General features: G+C 39.6%; 1 protein-coding gene across 3 annotated transcripts; it reads left to right on the top strand.

The window, feature by feature from the left end:
* Window positions 1-585: 585 nt before the first annotated feature.
* On the top strand, window positions 586-17,313 carry sim1a (SIM bHLH transcription factor 1a). 3 transcript variants are annotated; one of them, XM_054781640.1, is made up of 11 exons: window positions 586-760; window positions 3,130-3,209; window positions 5,836-5,925; window positions 6,008-6,116; window positions 6,904-6,989; window positions 7,111-7,310; window positions 7,484-7,590; window positions 8,655-8,802; window positions 11,494-11,647; window positions 12,927-13,335; window positions 13,875-17,313. In XM_054781640.1, the coding sequence occupies exons 1-11, from the start codon at window positions 586-588 to the stop codon at window positions 14,570-14,572; spliced, it is 2,256 nt and encodes a 751-aa protein (XP_054637615.1). In that variant the 3' UTR covers window positions 14,573-17,313. The 3 variants fall into 3 exon arrangements, with proteins under 3 accessions (XP_054637615.1, XP_054637614.1, XP_054637616.1); XM_054781639.1 differs by having other exon boundaries at window positions 5,836-5,940; XM_054781641.1 differs by lacking the exons at window positions 586-760; window positions 3,130-3,209 and having other exon boundaries at window positions 5,833-5,914.
* Window positions 17,314-19,988: the final 2,675 nt, after the last annotated feature.

The raw sequence follows: 19,988 nt of genomic DNA, 5'->3' as shown, positions 1-19,988 counted from the left end.
TTGTCTCCTTAATGTGCACTAAATAAAGAAAATGTTACATTAAAAGTGTGTCTTGCATGCGGTGTGGCAAGGTATTTGGTATTTCAGGCCAGAGGTGATGCGCCATCACTCATTGACCAATGGTCGTTCACCACTTCGACGCGTGACTATGGCGAGTAGCCAATGAGAAGACGAGCTATGTGTGCGGTAGGCCAATGGGAGATGAGCTGTTCGGAGCCCTTAGACGTTTCCCCTTTGCTGTGTTAAATCAGTCCGGGACGGAACAACCGATGCTGTAAATTTTGAACATTTTGACCGCTTTTAACACCACGTTTGCTGTCTTAGCCGAGGTAAGCTATCAAGCTAGCAGGTTGATGTTTTGAAGTGAAGCATAATGGTCTCTCTGAATGCCATTTTTTTCTCCTAGTCTTCACTAAAGACACTTAAAACCTTCAAGTCCTGTCCATGCAGCGGCAATGAGGTCCCGGCTGCTGTAGACTTGAGGCCGACCTACCCGCACTCCCGCAGGCGTCTCAGGTGCGCGGGAATGCGGCGACCCTTCGCTTGTTGTTTGATGTGACCGCAGCCGGACTGATAGAAGTCACCATGAAGGAGAAATCCAAAAATGCTGCCCGGACTCGACGGGAAAAGGAGAATAGTGAGTTTTATGAACTGGCCAAACTGTTGCCGCTGCCATCCGCCATCACGTCCCAGTTGGATAAAGCCTCCATCATCCGCCTGACAACAAGCTACCTGAAAATGAGGATAGTCTTTCCTGATGGTAAGGCTCAGTAATACCGAAGTATTACCTTAAAACCACCATAACAAGGTAATATTAAAGTATACGTCTACAGTAACAGCAAATTTGGGACCTCTTGACACCAATGTGATAACATTTTTCTTACGGGGATCGAGTGTCTTGGACTTTATTTTTCTCATGATTTGTTTCTAAAGAAAGCTCAAGAGTTACTTTACAATTTAAAAAGGGGGGAGGGCACACTGTCACTCACAATGCTGCATTTTTAAAACAATATATTTTAAAATATATTGAAAGTGATTTGTTCAGGAGGAGGGACGAGAGCTACTTTCAGATTTCATATGGTGATAACACGAACCAAATATATGTTTCGGTAAAGTGGGAAAATTAAATATGAGCGACACGTGTTTACATATAATAAAGTCTGGACAGGAAAAATACACATCATGTGCATGCATTTATCCAAAGAAGTGTAATTTACTCAATCATTTATTAATAAACAGATAATACACAATGACATAAAATATATACATGCAATAACAGAATGAAAAATCGATTTATTGTATGAAATAAAAATATCTACAGAATACTGTTTCTGCGTTATATACAGGCCTATATATATACAATTATATATATATATATATATATATATATATATATATATATATATATATATATATATATATATATATATATATATATATATACACACACACACAATTACAACCTATCACAAATAATAACTGTATCTTTTGCCCATGTGTTCAGACTATTGGCTACAAATATATATTACCGGCGATGTCGTTTCTCGCCGGGCCCCATGTGGCCCCTGCCATGCAGCAGATTATCTGGTGATGAGGATCCATGCTGCATGCGTGACTGCTGCAGAGCCGCGCATATTAGTAGCGTGCTCACGTTTGTTCCTCGGAGCCGCGCACACACACCAGGCTCACAGTATTTAAGACGCACTGACAAAGAAGAGCTCATGCACCTAAATGAAGCCGTCCTTACATGAATAATAATAATAATAATAACAGTATGCTTTCGGTCACCTTTTGTTCATGGCACACACAGTCAGTTGATCAACGTGACTATTTTATTGTTCAGCATTGAATAGAATTAGATGGTATGGATACATACAGGAATGTAATTGCTTCTGCTAATGATGATAATCGAAAATATTGATAGAGGCCGCAGCCCTGTCACAGAAGCATGTCTACGACATACGCATAGTGTCAAAATGACGGCCGTCAATTATTACCTTCCTGGGAGCACATGTCTCTGCAGCAGCAGTCGTCTGCGCTGCATTAGAGACTATCAGCATGCAAGATGTGCTCTCGGAATAATTTAGTAGGCATCTCCTTTACATCCTCTGTTGTGTTATGAGCTATTTTCTGCTTGAAATAGGCTCAATCGCTTAGAGGCCTTCACCCACCACCTAATAATCGAATCCTGAAAAGTCACGTGGAAAGGAAGGGGAATTATTTTTTATATTACTAACTATTACAACCAAGTCTCACGTAACTGTGTAGATTGGGCTATAAGGCAGCAATGGGATATTAGTTTATTTCCATTCAAAATAAATGGATTAAGTGAGGTGAGTGGGTCCTCAAATCTTTTATTTCCCCCCAAATAATGCCAATTTGAAAGAAACAAGTAATAAAACGGTGACAAGATTGAAGTTTATATCAAATATTATCAGCACATAAAGACAAAAAACACTTTTCAAACAAAAGTCTTGCTTCTGTATGCCGTCGGTGATCAATTATAAAGTCCCCATTCGTTTCCAATATACAGCCCAATCCTATTTAAGCGTTTAATTATTGGGATATTTCTTTCGTAAGCTGTTTTGCAGACAATGTTATTGTGTTCCGAGTCCAAACAGAGAAGTCCATATTATGGACCACAGTGTTCCCTGCATGCCGCCTGTTTATTTTGCCCAAGCAGATTTGCATTTCAATTCCAAGTCTGCTGCAGAGAGTCCTGTTTGTTTTGTCCAGCTTTGGGTTGCCTATTGGGCCTCATGCGAGATCGGTTTTTTTCTTCACCGCGCTGAATAGTTTATGCAAATAGTTTCACACGACGAATTGGTTATTATCGGATTTCAACAGGGATTTTTTTCGGTTTAAAAAGCTCGCGTTTATTAAACTGTGATGCATATTTGTTAACAATGCACTTTGATGCATTGATAATGTCATGGATTTTAATTAATTGATATATTTTCATCAAAGAGCATTTTCTGTATATTGTTCCAATCCATTTTTTGGCTATATTTTCTGTTATTAAAAATAGGCTTGTTGCACCGAATTGCTTGTTTAGCTAAATGTTGTTATGGAAGATATATGTTCTTATATGTTAAATATTTTTTCTATTCATTGTGTTTTGTTTACCAGGCCTTGGTGAGTCGTGGGGTCATGTGAGCCGCAGCACTCTGGATGGGGTCAGCCAGGAATTAGGCTCCCATCTCCTACAGGTGATCATAATACTAATAATTATTATCCAATCATACATCCAGTTTTGTCTATTGATTTGTGTATTCTCGTGTCTTTATGCCAACTTGGACTGGTGCCATTATTTACACACATTCACACCTATTTTTTTTACTCTTATTTTAGAGTTTATTCACACCTAATTTAGAGTCCACAATTAAACTGCCTGTTTGGAGTACCCGGGTGCATACATGATTATATATTATTAATAATATTGGTGATAATAACAACTTGAACAATATAGACTATGTGGTTGCTGCACGTGTCTGTATTGCCATCATTCGCCTCCTGATGTTTTCCTTCTTGCGCTTAAATGAGCTGAGCGCATTGGTGGTCACGCGCGAGCCCATCTGTCTTTCTGCCTTTACACTGCACATCATTTGTCACATCAGCAGCAACTGGGCTTCCGCACAAAAAGCATATTGACTATTTAAAAATGAAAACGATATTTTATGAAGCCATAATACGTCACAATCACAAATGACCCTGCAGTCAGTCGCAGACTATACTTTTTCTTTTTCCTTTTGATCTCTAATCAATTAAATAACACAACCAGGAGTATGCAATATGTGTTAATTCACAGCTCCCAGTCACATCAACAGTCATATTGTAATTATATCTTGAAACAAAAGTAGAATAATGCTGTTTTTTGTTTTCATTTTTGTGTGTGTCTGTTTACAATTAGGCATATCAGAATAACATCGTTTGGGAAAAAATGTTATTATGGGCATAGAGCTAATATTTTAATTATCTTTTATAAATATGTTCTATAACAATATGTATTATATTGTGTTTTTATTTGTTCACCCACACTATATAACTAGACAGAGCTGCTAAATGCAAACTGAGCACCAGTGAGTAGGACTTAGTGCATCTCTTGTCTTGGATGTCATTGGTATTGTGCATGTTTACCTAATCATGTAGAAAGTGTGAACAGCACCTGTTTTTTCGCCATAAAATGTGACTATTTTCCTGTTTTGCTTGGCCACATTCAAACATCAAGCCACCCCGTTGACAATGCCTTACTTATTAATGAGATTCCTCACAAGATGTTAATATTGCTGAAACGATCACCTCTGTTACAATATCTACGAGCACTTGTTATCATAAACGATGTAGTACAAATAATGTGCTGTATTTTTGGCTATTTCAAATTCTTCCATAGACACTAACTAAATCAATCAAATAGCAACATGTAAGATGTAGATAAGAGTAGTGGGAAAATAAGAGGCAGCAGCCAGTACCACAATACTAATACCAATACGAATACCATGCCACCTCACATTGTAATCCATTTAAATACAGTGTTTTGATGTTGTCTCAGACCTTCCAAGCAGTTCAAAATATAATTTAATTTCACATAATATGACTTGAAATGTAAATGTGCATGAAAAAGCTAGCCAAGCCAATAGTTCACTTGAGTCAGTTCATAAGTTAGACTAAGGGTCTCAAACTTTGAGTCTGGGTGAAGCTGGGCCACATAAAGTATTGGGAGTGATGCCTGCTCCCAGCATGCTTTGGGGTACTTGTTTTGTAAAAAGTTGCTAAGTTATGTGTTAACACAGCTGTTGCTTATTATTCCCCATAGTAGTAGTTGCCCTATGTGTGTTTACGAGGGATGAGCGAGTACACCACTATCTGCATCTGTATCTGTTCACCCATCTAAATGATCTGTATCCTATCTGCACTCTGAATGGGCAGGGTATAAACCGGAAGCGGGCGTGTTTTAACTGGAAATGGGTGGGTACATTATTTTAAGTCTAACATTGACATGGATTGATCAGAAGTTGCTACATTTATTGTTCATTATTCAGCTCTATGTGTACTGTGTATGTGTGTAAGTGATCTGTAAGACGTTGGTGATTCATCAAACATCCAGTGATGGCAAACAGGGAACTAATCTGTCTGCCTTGTTCACTGTAGTTTTCTCAAAAGCACCGCATTCAGTACTACAAGCAAGGTTTTCAAACTGACTTTATATCAACAGCCAAATGAGAAAAAAAAACAAAACACGGGTAGTGACTGACGGAACACGAACCGTTTACAGGTCTGTCTTGGCAAATGCACCGCGTACGTAACAAAACAAGTTTACCAAGTAACTTTAGATGTGAGCTGAGCCGAGCTGAGCTGAGCTGAGTTGAGGAAAACATTAAAAAACCGTCCGGAGAGGAGGCATTGACCAACACGACACAAGCCATTTTCAGCTCTGTCTTGTCAAATGCACCACGTACGTAACGAAACAAGACAGGGACATCTAGTGTAAAAATGGTGCCACAAAAAAAAAAAAAACATGTTGAACACCTAACCAATAAATTGTGAAAAGATCAACAGATGAACTACAAACCATTTTCCAGTGAAACAATTTTACTTAACTTCAGAAGGAAAGTTGGTGTGATACCATTTTTACTGCAAAGCTTTTCTTCCAAAGGAAGTTTAGGCACTGTGGTTTTAATAAATTTGCTTTAAACTAATACTGTATAGTCTAGAGTGGCTGTAGAACATAGCCATTCTGTTGTCACATACACACATCAATGTACAATGTCAATTGGAGAGCATTAAACATTAAACATGTGGTTAATAATGTTGTAACTTCTCTGTTGTTTATTTCAGACATTGGATGGCTTCATTTTTGTGGTTGCTCCAGATGGGAAAATAATGTACATATCAGAAACAGCCTCGGTTCACTTAGGTCTGTCTCAGGTTGGTTTAGCAAAGGTAATGTTACCTCCTTAGGTATGATGAGTCTGAGGTGTCACAGTCCTGACATGATTGTGCATTTCAGGTAGAGTTGACAGGAAACAGCATTTATGAATACATCCATCCAGCAGACCACGATGAAATGACCGCAGTCCTCACCGCACACCAGCCTTACCATTCACATTTTGTCCAAGGTAAAAAAAAAAATGATGCATTAAACATAACACAAACTTGCTGAGAGACAAGCATTCACGTTGATGCTACTGTGCTCAGAAAGTTTATTTTTGTTGTTTTCATTATCGTGTGGACGTTGAGAAACAAGACATAGCGATGCATATTTTCCTTTTGGAGTTACTATTTTCTATTCTTGTTTCAATGTATACCAACCTAATCCAAGAAGAAAATACAGTGCATCCCCACAAATTCATTGATTTTTGGTCCAAAAAATACGTTTTTTATTTATTTAATTTTTTTCTCCGAAACTAGGCTGTTTTTTCCCGCAGAAAAACACATCTCAGCCAACCTATGTCGGTAATCATTTATAAATGTGTGATAAAATGTACATAATACATGTATTGCTGTTTAAAAAAAGCCCACGATTTTTACGGCTCACTGATGATTTTCATCAAGCCTCGTGAATTTGCACGTCACTCTGCGGCCTTTGACTGCATCATAGTTGCCGTGAGATGCAAAAGTGAAACTTATTCTTAATATAACTTCTACATCGTGACTCCCATTCCATCTGTTCATCAATCATCTTACCTTATCATTCATTAGTGGTGAGGACATATGCACTTTATACTTTAAAATGTGTTTAATAAGTGTGAGGCATATTGAAGAGGGACTGAATCTAATCTAATAATTGTGACAGTCACTTTTATTGCAAATGTTGATCGGAAATCAGAAGAGAAGGTCAACGTCAATCTAGCAGAAGGGTTTGGTCTCTAGCATTAATATTGTTTTTTTGAATGTTTTCCACAGAATATGAGATGGAGCGCTCATTCTTTCTGAGAATGAAATGCGTTCTTGCGAAAAGGAATGCTGGTCTTACGTGTGGAGGCTACAAGGTCAGAACAACAGAAAAACTGTTGTTTATTTTATGTTTTTAATTATGATCTGGAAGACTGAATGACCAAAATGAGAATGAACCGGAAATAAAATTGACAGATGTCTGATTGTTCTATCCAGGTCATTCACTGCAGTGGCTACCTGAAAATCCGCCAGTACAGCCTGGACATGTCTCCTTTTGACGGCTGCTATCAGAATGTTGGGCTGGTGGCCGTTGGTCACTCATTACCACCCAGTGCAGTGACTGAGATCAAACTGCATAGCAACATGTTCATGTTTAGAGCCAGCCTGGATATGAAGCTCATCTTCCTCGATTCACGGTATATTTTCGCGTTCACAATAGTGTTTGCACATCTAATATTGCTGTATGTCATCACCCTTTTTCCACAGTAACACAGTACTTTGTTAGTGGAGTTGTTTCTCAACCAGTACTTTCAATTGCGAGCCTACACTGGAAGACTTAGTGACAGCTGAAAATGTGTGTGTTGCTTAGGGTTGCAGAGCTTACGGGCTACGAGCCACAAGATTTAATAGAGAAGACCCTCTATCATCATGTCCACAGCTGTGACTCCTTCCATCTGCGCTGTGCACATCATTTATGTGAGTACTGGAAACCTGCAGAACCCATTGTCCACATCCAATGATACATGCACGCACGTCATCACAGTCATCGTATATGAAGCTTAGCCCTTTATAGCGGTGGTTCTCAACTAGTTTGGCTGCAGGACCCACCATCACCCCTCAACAACAAGGGGCAAACCAAATCGCAAAAATTTTTCAACTCAAAATTTTCCAATGTCTTAGATTTAAAGGGACTGTTTGCCACGGTTACGCAGCTGCCTAGACAGCAGTGTTCACTGTGGGCAGAATTCCATGACACAACACATCCTGAGCTGCAGCGGTGAGACGCTGTCTCTCTCTTTATGACACGCTTTTCTCCAGCAGATATCTGCAGCTGCGTGTCGGATTGACGGCACGTTAAATCCCCACGCGATGTCCTTCCCCTCCTGCTCAAGTTTGACAAGTCGCCCATAAACATGGCACTCAAGTTGTGGAGGTGTCGCAAGCGAATAGCATGAATAGCACAGACGACAACGCGGTGCATTCAAACACATCGTGCCATTACATTACAAATTTGTTTTTGCCCAGGCAAAGGCCCGCGACCACTGAAAACAGCTTTGTGAGTTGGGAATCACTGCTTTATAGGACAAGGAACCATATTTGTTCATTAACGCCACACCACTACAGGAGAGCAGACACGTGTGATAGTGCCAAGCCAAATAGTAAGCCAATGATAATAATAATAATTAAAAAAAAAATAATTAAACAAAAAATTTAAGTAAATTATCCATCCATCCATTTTCTATGCCGTTTATCCTCACTAGGATCGCGGGTATGCTGGAGCCTAAAGTAAATTACTACACTATTATGTCATTATTATAACCGCTATGGCAATCACCTTTTACTTTTGACAAAAATATGGAAATAAAAACATAGGATAGTGTCCTATATAGATATTCATATGTACATATTTTGTATCTGTCATTTTAAGACATTTCAAGGCTGTAACATTAATTCAAAATGGATAAGCAGTGTTCTCCCTGGACTTGACAATGTGATTTAATAGATGTTCTATTTGTTTTTCTTATCCTAATATTTTATAGTGCTTGTAAAAGGCCAAGTCACCACAAAGTACTACCGTTTCCTGGCCAAGCATGGTGGCTGGGTGTGGGTTCAGAGTTATGCTACCATCGTGCACAACAGTCGCTCATCCCGACCTCACTGCATTGTCAGTGTCAACTACGTTCTCACGTAAGTATCTTTTCTTTGCCATTTGAGTTTGCTGTTCCCAAAGTGGAAGAGTGTGATTACGACTGCATTGTGTTTTCCTGTATATCCGCATGGTGGTGAGCACCCTTTTGACACTTCAGTAATGCTACTTTCTAAATAAGATCCAAAACAGTGTTTATGGCATTTTAATTGAAAGGCATTGAGGCTCTAGAGCCTCTATTTTGAAATACTTAATGGTTCAACTGGGATATGTGATGGCGTATGTGAAACAAGAGACATGTACTTTCTGCACAATAAATGGAACAATGTGATAATCTTTCTTGGTAGGCCAGAGGTGGCCTGTTGTTGAAGGATACTATCAAGGGCAACAATTGTTTGTCCAGCAGCTTTTGTTTACACAGCCACGGATAAGAATTGATAAGGGCAGTTCACCTGAATGTGAACTCCTACTGTGTGTTTAACGTCTCATGCTCTATGGTCTGCAGACCTGCCACTGCCGAGCTTTAGCAATACTTCAAATAAAGACATTTCCTCAGTGAAAGCATTTGACCACAAAGGATCGTATCACCCCTTAGGTACACCCCAGATACTGTGCAGACGGAAATCAACAGTTTGCTGGATACAGTTGGTATGGTGTATATCAGGAGTCAGTCTGATGGGTATATTTACCTACAATTATATTGTAGTTTTTCTTAATGTTGTGAAGCAGGGGTTCCTAATCATTGGGCTGCAAAGAATGAAATGTCTTGTGTTGCGTTATTCCTTTTTGGTAAATAAATACAGCTAATTAAATTGAAATATTTATTAATTGATAAATAAAATACTACTTTTACTGTATTCAAATAAATAAGTCAGTAATAAACAATTACATTCTTGTTGTGGGGAAGAGCTTGCAGAGGAACTTATTGTCTTCACAGGAGTAAATATTCATTAGATTGACCCTGTTGGGTGAAATGGTTTTGGATAACTGTGGTTGCTTTCACTAGCAGCCCATTTGCATTTATTTTCTGTGCAAATTACGAAATGCACATTAAAACATGCTGTGCCTGTTACTCACATGAACGGAGTGAGTCGGTATACATTTTGGGTGTCATGTGTTCTGAGCAGTGTTTTAGGTTGAACTTTGGTTTTGCTGACATATACACATGGACTCTTTTGACTTTTTGAAATATTGCGATCCCACAATTTTTCCATATGTGTTTTGGCAAAGGTATTCAACCATGTCCGTCCGGGGGTGCCTGTGGGGCGGTTCCAGGACGAGGGGGCAATGGATCTCCTGATATGGGCCTTGTACAATTAGTGTCAGAGTTTGGTCCGCATTGTCGGCTGTAAATTAGATTTGTTTCCAGTGAAGGTTGGACACTAACCAAGGCTACCCTTTGTCACTGATTTTATTCATAACCTTTTTAACAGCATTTCAAGGCACGCAGAGACATTGAGAGAGTCTGGTTTGGTGGTTTACTGTCACAGACCCGACTTTTAAGCATAACCCACAAACATTCAGTAGGGTTGAGGTCAGGGCTTATATCATTCCGGAAGTTTAATGTTAGCCTGCTTTATCAATTCCTAAGCAGTTATGTTGTCAACAGGACAAGGATCCCAGATGTAAATTTTAGTTCAGCTTGAAGGTGTGGATTTCGGAGCAAGGATTTCTTTCTTGATTGGCACCCTCTCAGTCCATGGCAGTTTCCAGTTCATGGCAGGCTTGAGCCTTGGTTGTTCCTGAACATCGTAACCAATTTCCTTTCACCAGATATTGAGAGTTTGGGTCTTCTTCCAGACCTTGGCAAAGCGGTGACATCTAAATAATTTGTTCTTATGTACAATTGCTTGAACTGACAATCTTGGAATATGCAGTTACTTAGAAATGGCACCAAAAGACTTGATTTGAATGTTTGTACAGTATATATTTGAGCCTGTATGTATAATTATAACCCTACGTTTATTTGAGAAATCCAATATTAATTCAGACTCGTGTACTTCTAATATGTGCATAACTAATCATTCCATCCTGGAAAATTAACAGTTCAATTAAATCATTGAGGACCCCAAATTAACTTAACATTCATGGCCATACCAAAATCCTATGGCATGCATCTGCTTAGGTGTGCTCATTTGTGCCATCCAGTTTGTGTATTATGTAGCCAGACACTGAGAGGAGGGGAAGAAGAAATCACTATTTGTCTCAAAAAATAATCTGTGCCAAAGTTTTCCGTCGGACTGATTTGCCATGGCAACATCCTTACAGCACTTGGGAGAGAAATCAATTCCCTTTTCCCAGTAGTGAGATGTCCAAGCTTCTCCTACAGGCCTGATTTAGCCAGACATAGCCTTTAATCTCCCAGTGTATTTGATTAGGCAGTTTTCCCTCTGTGTAGTGTTTGTTGAAGTGCTTGCTTCAATCCCTCTGGTAAAACAAGCATCCCAACAGCCGTTTGAGCTCTCTCAGAACATCCCAAGCCTTCCAGGTATTTATGCTGCCACACATGGACACAAGTCTTGGTGCGTGCTGGTTCGTCCAGCATTATGATGATGCTCTAAATGCTAAACAAATGTTCAAGGTTGTTTTTGTTGGAGGTGAAAAGTACAACTGTGTGTTGGCCATTTTGCTTTCTCTATAGGTCAGTCATTTCTGCTTAAGCAAAGCTCTGTAACAGAGCTTTAAAAGGCCAAATTCCAATTAATACATGTAATGAATATTTATTTTCATAGGGAGACAGAGTATAAAGGCCTCCAACTATCTTTGGATCAGATCACACCCAAGGCTTCTTGCAATACAGGAGGCAGCCTAGCTGAGACGGGAAGAACCCCTAAGAGCAAAATATCCCGACCCAAGACCAAAGCTAGACTCTCACCATACACACAGGTGAGTATTCAATATTTGTTTGTGTCTCACATCGTCAAATCTGCAGTTCTGTAGCATTTATCGTCCAAGGCACCCATAGAAGAGGTGAGCCTCACCCATGATGCCAGAAAACCTAGAGAAATATAATATTACACCATTATTGAAAGAAAATGTACTTTCCATTGGGGGTTTAATAATTGTACATATACAGCACTAGTCAAAAGTTTGAACGCCCTTTCTCGAAAAACACTTTGCATAGTTTGTTTTTACATTTGAAAGTGGATAAAATCTTACTTAGGAAATTGCCTGTGCAGTTATAATCAATGTTTTATGGTGCGACAATTTAACTATTGAACAGTTCGTTTATTTTTTTTGTCATTTGTGATTATCGAACAAATGTAGCACACAAACTGGACAGCTGGACTGTGCAGGTTGTCTGAGAAGACGTTTCACTTGTCATCCGCTCAGGCTTCTTCAGTTCGTACTAAAAGACTAGGTAGTCAGAGCTGTCATATCCAGTCAGACTACAGCTGTCCTACCAAGTCTTTGAGCATGAAGTGATGAAGCCTTTTTGGGCGAGTGACCTATTAAGGGAAAACTGCATTTTTTTTTTTTTTTTTCATTTTTGCTCACCATCCACAATCCTTAAGTAAAACATGAGCATGCCTGTCTTTCCCTTTTCTTTGCGTTCTGAAGAGAACAAAACAGTTAGCATGAGCGAGCTAACAATGCACGCCATGGGACACACATATTTCGACTATAAAGCCCTCTAAAAAAACCTCCAACAACTTTTTATGGTTTTCTGTCCATGCTGTGACCATGCAGTGACAGGTACATTCATGATAACATGGAATACTTACAGTATTCTTTTCTGTGGTCATGTTTCACATAAGGATTGTGGATGATGGGCAAAATTCCAAAAAAGTGTAGTTTTCCTTTAATGATTATTCAATGCCCTGCACAATGAATGATCTCAGGTCTGAGTTGTGTCCAAGGTTTCCTGTTTAGAGTTTTTCATTCTCACCGAAAGTGCTTGCTCATGTGGGGTTCAGATGGTTTTCAACCTACTCCATATGGAAAGTGCCTTGAGATCACTTTTGTTGGGAATTTGCCCTATATAAATTGGCATGACATGACAGGGGAGTGGTATGGTCGGATCCAACCAATGAGCTTCCTGAGTCAGAAAGACAACAAGCTGTTTTTAGCAGAGCAACATTAAAAACAAACATTCACAAATGTGGCACATTTTTCATTGTGTTACTATTTGACCACTATAATTGTTCTTTGTCCCTCATCCCAGTACCCCAGTTTTCAGACAGAACGGTCTGATTCAGATCAGGACAGTGCCTGGAGGGACAGTCCCCTCACGGACACAGAGTCACCACAGCTGCTGGAGATGAACGAAGGCCTGGACACCTCTTGTGTGTACAGGCAGTTCACTGATCCTCGTCCGCTGTGCTACAGTCGTTCAGAAGAGCGGCATCACGGCATTGATGGCCACACACACGTCCATGCGCATGCTCAAGGTCAAAGTTGTGAGCAGGGACGATGTGAGGCAGGGCGCTATTTCCTCGGAGCACCTCCTCCCGGCAGAGACACCTGGTGGAGCACTGCAAGGTCCATTCTGCCACTGAGCAAGGGCTCACTGGAGAACCATGAGGCGTATGATGGCAGCACACCCCACATCACAGCAGTCCATTGCTTCCATGGTAACATCTAAAATCACTTTTAGAACATTTTAAGTACAGTCAAACCTCATAAGTTGACCGCAATTTATTACCCGGATGGTGAACCTCCTTATTATTGTTGCACTGGCCAGGAGCAGCCAGGACAGAGACACGTACCACTTGTAACCGTTTCTGCTTTTCTAGTCCTAATGATGTTAACTCTTGCAGAAAGACTAAGCTGAAGTCTGATGACAATCATGCAACATTTGCCCACGTCTTGCATGAACTGCAGTTTTTTGTCAGACTTTCAGGGTCATTCAAATAATAATTCCCACTGTATTTATTTATAACAATGTCACAATCTATACTACATGATACTGCAGCACTGAAAGGCAGACACAGTTTTGCAAGTTCTAAGTCCAGTCAGTCACCATTTAATGCATAAGAAGCTAATGTAGGAGGTATTGTCTTCTGCTTGGTCTTAAAACAAAGATATGAGAAAGCTTGTACTGAAATATGGAAAACTGGCAAAAAAACGAATTATGTTTTATTGTTTTGTATTTTTTTATCATGTCTTATAGGACGCAATCACTGGGACGAGGACAGTGTAGTAAGTTCACCAGATGGAGGCTCAACCAGTGACTCAGGTGATCGCCAGCGACCTGAGCAGTACTGCACCAGTCCACACGAACCCACCAAAATCGAGACACTCATTCGAGCTACGCAGCATTTGATTAAGGAGGAAGAAAGTCGACTTCAGCAACGCAAGGCTCACCCAAATACTCCACTGGGGCAAGGCAATGGGCTGTCAAACAGCCCTGGTCTCTGCTTTACCTCCGAGTATACTCAACGGCCAAGACCGGCTGTGGTATGTCGAGGTGTGAGTCACATGATCAGCCCGGTGCCCAGCCCCACTATATTGTCCAGGCTTAGCAGTCCAGGGTCTGAAAGCCTCAACAAGTCGAAAGACTACCACCAAACAGACCTGTCCCCACATTCTTCACAATTACACCACCCTTTTGGTCGACCAGGCTCGTGTTCAGCGTCTCCCACCCCGGCCCCAGCGCTGTACCCCCCACACACCCACTTTAGGCCATACTTGGAAAAGCATACGCCGTACCCATTGGCAGGCTACGCTCTTGAACACCTTTATGACCCAGAGAGCCTCCGGGGATACTGCACTTCTGCCAGCACCGATGTGACCCCTCACCTCCACATACCGGCAGAGCAGACCCCCGGACACAAAGGCACCTCTGTCATTATCACCAATGGCAGCTAACACTCGTTTTACACAAGCACGAGGACTGGTGGCACTAAGCCCCCGTGGCTGCCTGGTTAGCCCCCAGAAAGAAATCACTGTTGTGGCTCTCTGAGCTTATTTTTACATCATACTGACCTCTAAAATTAACTTTCTAAATTACTGAGTTACAGTTGGAGCAGTGGTTTCAACTGGTTTGGCAGAGGGACCCACCATCGCCCCTTAATGGCAACGACCCAAATAGCAAACATTTTCAACTAAAATTTCTCAAACATCCTATATTTCATGACAAGACAGTGCGGTTTGAATTTGAGGTAGTACAAAACAATCATAAGTTGGATGAACATTTCAGGAACAACAAGTTTTTATTCTCAAACTTGATTATTTTAAGAAAAGGTATCTGGAAAATGTTTGTATTCTGCTCCCCCTCGCATTCGGTTTCTACTTGCTAGACAGATAACAGGTTCTCAATAAAGACTCTGGTTGACTTCCATGTCAGAGCCTTTACTGTGAAACACTAAAACTGAACATGCAAAAATGTATATTAGAACTTGCGTAAGATACAAAGTCATTTCTCTGTGAGCTTCGACAGCAACAAAATGCATTCAAACAAAGGCACTAGCTCGATGCTAATTTATATTGAAAATCCCACATACACATAAGCGGTCAGCATCAGCCATGTGGCGATTTCAAACCCCCCCATGTATGACAATTAAATAGATCACCAAGATGCACATTCCACGTAAAAGCTGATGTATAATAAGCATACAACACTTACATCCAAACACTTTCTACGGCTCAACAAGGGGCAGGATTGTTATTATTTTACACTTTATTTTAGTTTACAGTGGAACCAGTCCCAGTCCACCGCGTTCTTCTTAGAAATAAAATGCGCCAGGGATTATGTTCCTGCGTAGGCACTATGCCGCCCCTTCTGACACCGTCTTGATCCTTTTATCATTGGGGTTGAGAGCAAGACGTGCTACTGTAACGAAATTACCACAGTAACTCTGTTTATGTTTATTTTAATGTCAGTCAGCTAGTCCGAGGGTTGTCGACATAGATGGGTCCCACTGTAGATGGAGTTTGTAGCATCTGGGTTCACTTTGAATCGTCCACGTTAAAGTAGTACATTACAGTACCCTTTCTTGTTAGTTCAGGTACTTCTGAATTTAATCTTAAGAGTTCACAATTTGTAATGAATTTTCTCCCCATTGTTCAGGTAACTGTGTGCAAATTATATCAGAAAGGAAAACTGCACTTTTTAAAAAAGAAATTTTGCCCATCCTCCATAATCCTTATGTGAGACAAGAACACACGTCTTTCTCTTTTCTGTGCGTTCTAAAGATATAAAAACAGATACAAATACGCTGCTGAGAATGCATGTAATGGGAAACACTTATTCCGCCTGCAAAACACTCCAAAAAGCGACAACAATGCGCCATTTACGTATAATGTGACGTGCATATTAAGCTATAGCGACATTGTTATTCTTCTTCTTATTATTAACATTGTTAGCTGATTGAACTACGTTACTGGCATACTGACACCTTGCCACACCACACCACAGCGGCTAGCTACTAGCCGGCTGGTGACTAGCTTCACCACACCCTCACTCACAAGCCTCAGACCACTACCAAAAGGTAACGCTACGTAGCAAAATGTAGCTAGGTGTAGCGTTCGTTTCTATGTTGCTATGTGAAATCAATGCGCCCAGGGAAGGAAGTTCCGGTAATGCTTAAAAGGACCAAAATACAGCAAAATACTGTAAATATCACATGTTGTCATGAATGTACCTGTTACTGCATAGTTACAGAATATACTGTATATAAAACAATAAAACCTTATTGGAGGTTTTTAGTGTTTTAATAGCGGTCTTTGTTTGCTACATAGGTGTGTCCCATTACGTGCAGTAATGAGCTGTCTCATTTTAGCTGTTTTTATATCTTCAGAACGCACAGAAAAGAGAACGACGTGTGTTCATGTCTCACATAAGGATTGTGGATGATGGGGGAAAAATCCAAAACAAAGTGCAGTTTTCTGTGCAACTGTTCCATCACATTTGGCTTACTGAACTCTGTAAGAGTCGTCACGATTTTACACTTACCTTGTTTTCAAAATATTAGAACGAGGCAAAAATAACAGGGTTGGTCGTAGTGCACTCTGCAGTGGTGCATATAAAATGTCTGACGGTGAAATGAAGAGTATATCTTTGTAAAGGGACTAATATGCAAATCTTTTGGGTTTCTTTTCTTGCTGTTTTGATTTCTATCATGAATTACGTTTTAAGGCCGATGCGGTACATTCGTGCCTCTGGTCTTCATGCGATTGACAAGTGATAACCATGGAAGTGATTTTGTGCAAGGAAACATAACGTGGATGAAAATAACGATTGACAGGCCAATAAAACCATCAATTGGAACCATGGTGAGAAGACATTGGAAAAATGTTTCCATGGTAGCCTTTCAAATCATTTGCATTTTGCTGTTATCATAATACCAAGGAAGACATACTCATGATATCCACTGTGATAGATCCCTGACGCAACGATAATTAGTCTTATGTGGCCATGTTTGTACCACTGGATTCAAAATGTATCCTTTTTTTTGTCCTCTACCATCCTTAGATGAACCTATATTTATACAAGTGTGGATTTTTTGGGGATTTATTTTATCATGAGCTAAATGATGTGCTCAAACGTATTTATGCTGTCCTGTAAATAGGCTCAGTGAATGAAACCGCCAGCTTTTCGGACATGAGCAAAACTGTATTTATGAAGGCAATGTTTCTTTATGATTTGAAGCATTGCTGCAATCATCCCTTATGTAAAATTGTAAACTTGTAGTGTGTTTCTAAAAAAAAATAAAAATAATTTTGCAGAAATTATGTTTGTACCTGATTCATTTGCTGCACACATTGTTGAATCAATTAAATGTGTACATATGAAATAATAATATCAGTTTTCCATATAATGCGATAAAACGGGTGCACAAAATGTGGCCTGCGGCTGTTATTTAATTGGCTCGTGAGAAAAAGTAATATTCTTATGGGAATAAACTCGTAATACTTTGAGGAAAAATTACGTCATTTTAGTAGCATAAAGTTGTTGTTTTTTAAGTCATAATATTATGAAAAACAAACAAAATAACAAAGTTGTCATTTTTGGAAAATTAGGTTTGTGGAAAAGTCATAATATTATGAGAACAAAATTTATGAAGATTATTTGAGAAGAAAGTTGAAATATTTGGATTTTTTTTTTTGAAGCAGCCAAAAAAAATGGGGAAAAGAGAGCAAAGACTGAAGTTCGTACTAATAATAGGCTTTTTGACCTACAGTTGTGCCTCATTTATTGCGCTTAATTGGTTCCAGATCCGACAGCGTTAAATGAACTTTCACAAAATAGGGTTCAGTGTTAATAAATGAAATATTTTCGTAGATACAGCATAAAAAAGCTGTTTATGACTTTCTAAATACGGTTTTTAACATTATTAGAGCCCTGTAGTCACCTTTACACTCCTTTTAGTCATTGTTTACACCAACTCTTACGCTGCAGGGACTCGAGACGAGCTAACAAGTCAGATGTATTTCTTGTAAAGTTAAGAAGCCAAAAACTTACCACTTCCAAACAGAATGGGAGGAGTTTTTTTTTCACTCGCCATGGCGGACTTCATGCAGTGTTAAGGTAATTTAATGTAAGGTAATGTCTCAATGTTTTGTGTCATTACTGTGTCATCGATGTTTTGTGACGACTGTATATGAGATGCAATTAAAAAATGTAAAAAAACAACAACTACTAAGCATTGCTATACAAAATATCAAAGTGGCCTCTGCATCCTTTCATTTTTCACTATGTGGCTTTTTAGACTTCTTGTGGGCTAAATAAGGATTAATAAAAAGTGAGGTAACAGAATATTTTGTGGAGGATTCATGTGACACTGTACACTCACACACTTCAAAATAATGTGGCTGTTTATCTGATCAAATTGATAAAAAAAAGAACCCTGAACAGATGCACCACGCAAAAGACGTGTCATACATCACAGCAGTCTGTGAAGACTTTTCGATATTTTCAGACTGAAAGCAGCACTAAAATCTGCACAGATTGTGTGAAGCTGCACTGGCAAATAAAGAGCTGATGAAAATCAATACAGCACAATCCCCCATTAATCCTGATGATTTCTGGCTATGTGGGGGTCAGGGATGAAGCCCCGTCTCCTCATCAGCCTGATGGACGTTTACTGTTTGCTTTAGTCATCTCATGCTGATCTGCAGCTCCACTCTCCCCAGACTGCTGCACCTATTACCTCCATATTAAAAGCTTTTCATCCTGCTAGCTTTTCCTCCTCCCATCCTTTCAAGCAAGCCTTGAGGCTGACGCAAGGTCTTCCTCTTTTCAAACACGTAGCCTAGAAACCAGCAATGTAGCAAGATGCCAAGCCAGCAGTAAATATGAATCCGATGTAAACACAGACTCCATTATGGAAGAAGATAACAAATAGTATGAAGATTAACTATGTACAAATATCCCATATCTGCAGAGCAGCGGAAGGAAAAAAAGAGAGTCAACGAACAAAAGTGAGATTATGGAATTGCAAAGTAAAGGAAGGCTTCAAAAAAGTGATGAATCAATCAGATGAAATTACAACTGCACAGTGGATCGATGCACATTATCCAGTCAGCGTTCATGACCCTGAAAAGGTGCAGATATTTGGTCCAAAAAGTATTTTTTTTCTCTAAAAATAGGCCATTTTGTCTACAGAAAACACATCTCATTCACCCGAGGTTGGTAATAATTTATGGATATGTGATAATACAGGTCAAATGTACAGCATAAATGCACCACCGTTGAAAAAGCTCACAAGTTTTGCACGTTTATGACCTCCGCCAAAGAGGTTATGTTTTTGCCGGCGTTGATCTGTTTGTGTGTGTTCAAAATGACTTGAAAAGTTCTGAATGGATTTGGATGACATTTTCAAGAATTGTCTGAAATGGGATATGGAAGAGCTGATTACATTTTGGGGGTGATCCGGATCACCGTCTGGATCCAGGAATTTTTTTAAAGGATTCTTTAACATTGCGAAATAGGACAATTTGGGGCATTTGTGCATATAACTTATATATAACACTTTGTAAAAAAAAAAATACACGACAAGTTTCCAACAGGTTGTATAAAATATCAGTTGTATCTTCCAAAGATATGGCGCGAGATCCAGAAGAAAACCGCCACTATGGCAAATGCAATTTTTGTGAATAACTGCTGAACTAATATTGATATCATCATGAATCCAGTTGCTAATGGTATGTTTTCATGGTCAAGGAATCTAAATATGGAGATCAAATAAATGTAGGACTAACATTTATGGTGTAAATCACAATATGGGGGGGGAACTACGGCGCTTGGAGGTCTGCGCTCTCCGAGTGCTTTTCTAGTTTTGTT

Source organism: Dunckerocampus dactyliophorus, chromosome 7, assembly GCF_027744805.1.
Source record: "Dunckerocampus dactyliophorus isolate RoL2022-P2 chromosome 7, RoL_Ddac_1.1, whole genome shotgun sequence".
NCBI classification, from domain to species: domain Eukaryota; kingdom Metazoa; phylum Chordata; class Actinopteri; order Syngnathiformes; family Syngnathidae; genus Dunckerocampus; species Dunckerocampus dactyliophorus.
This window is presented reverse-complemented; position numbering and strand designations above follow the sequence as displayed.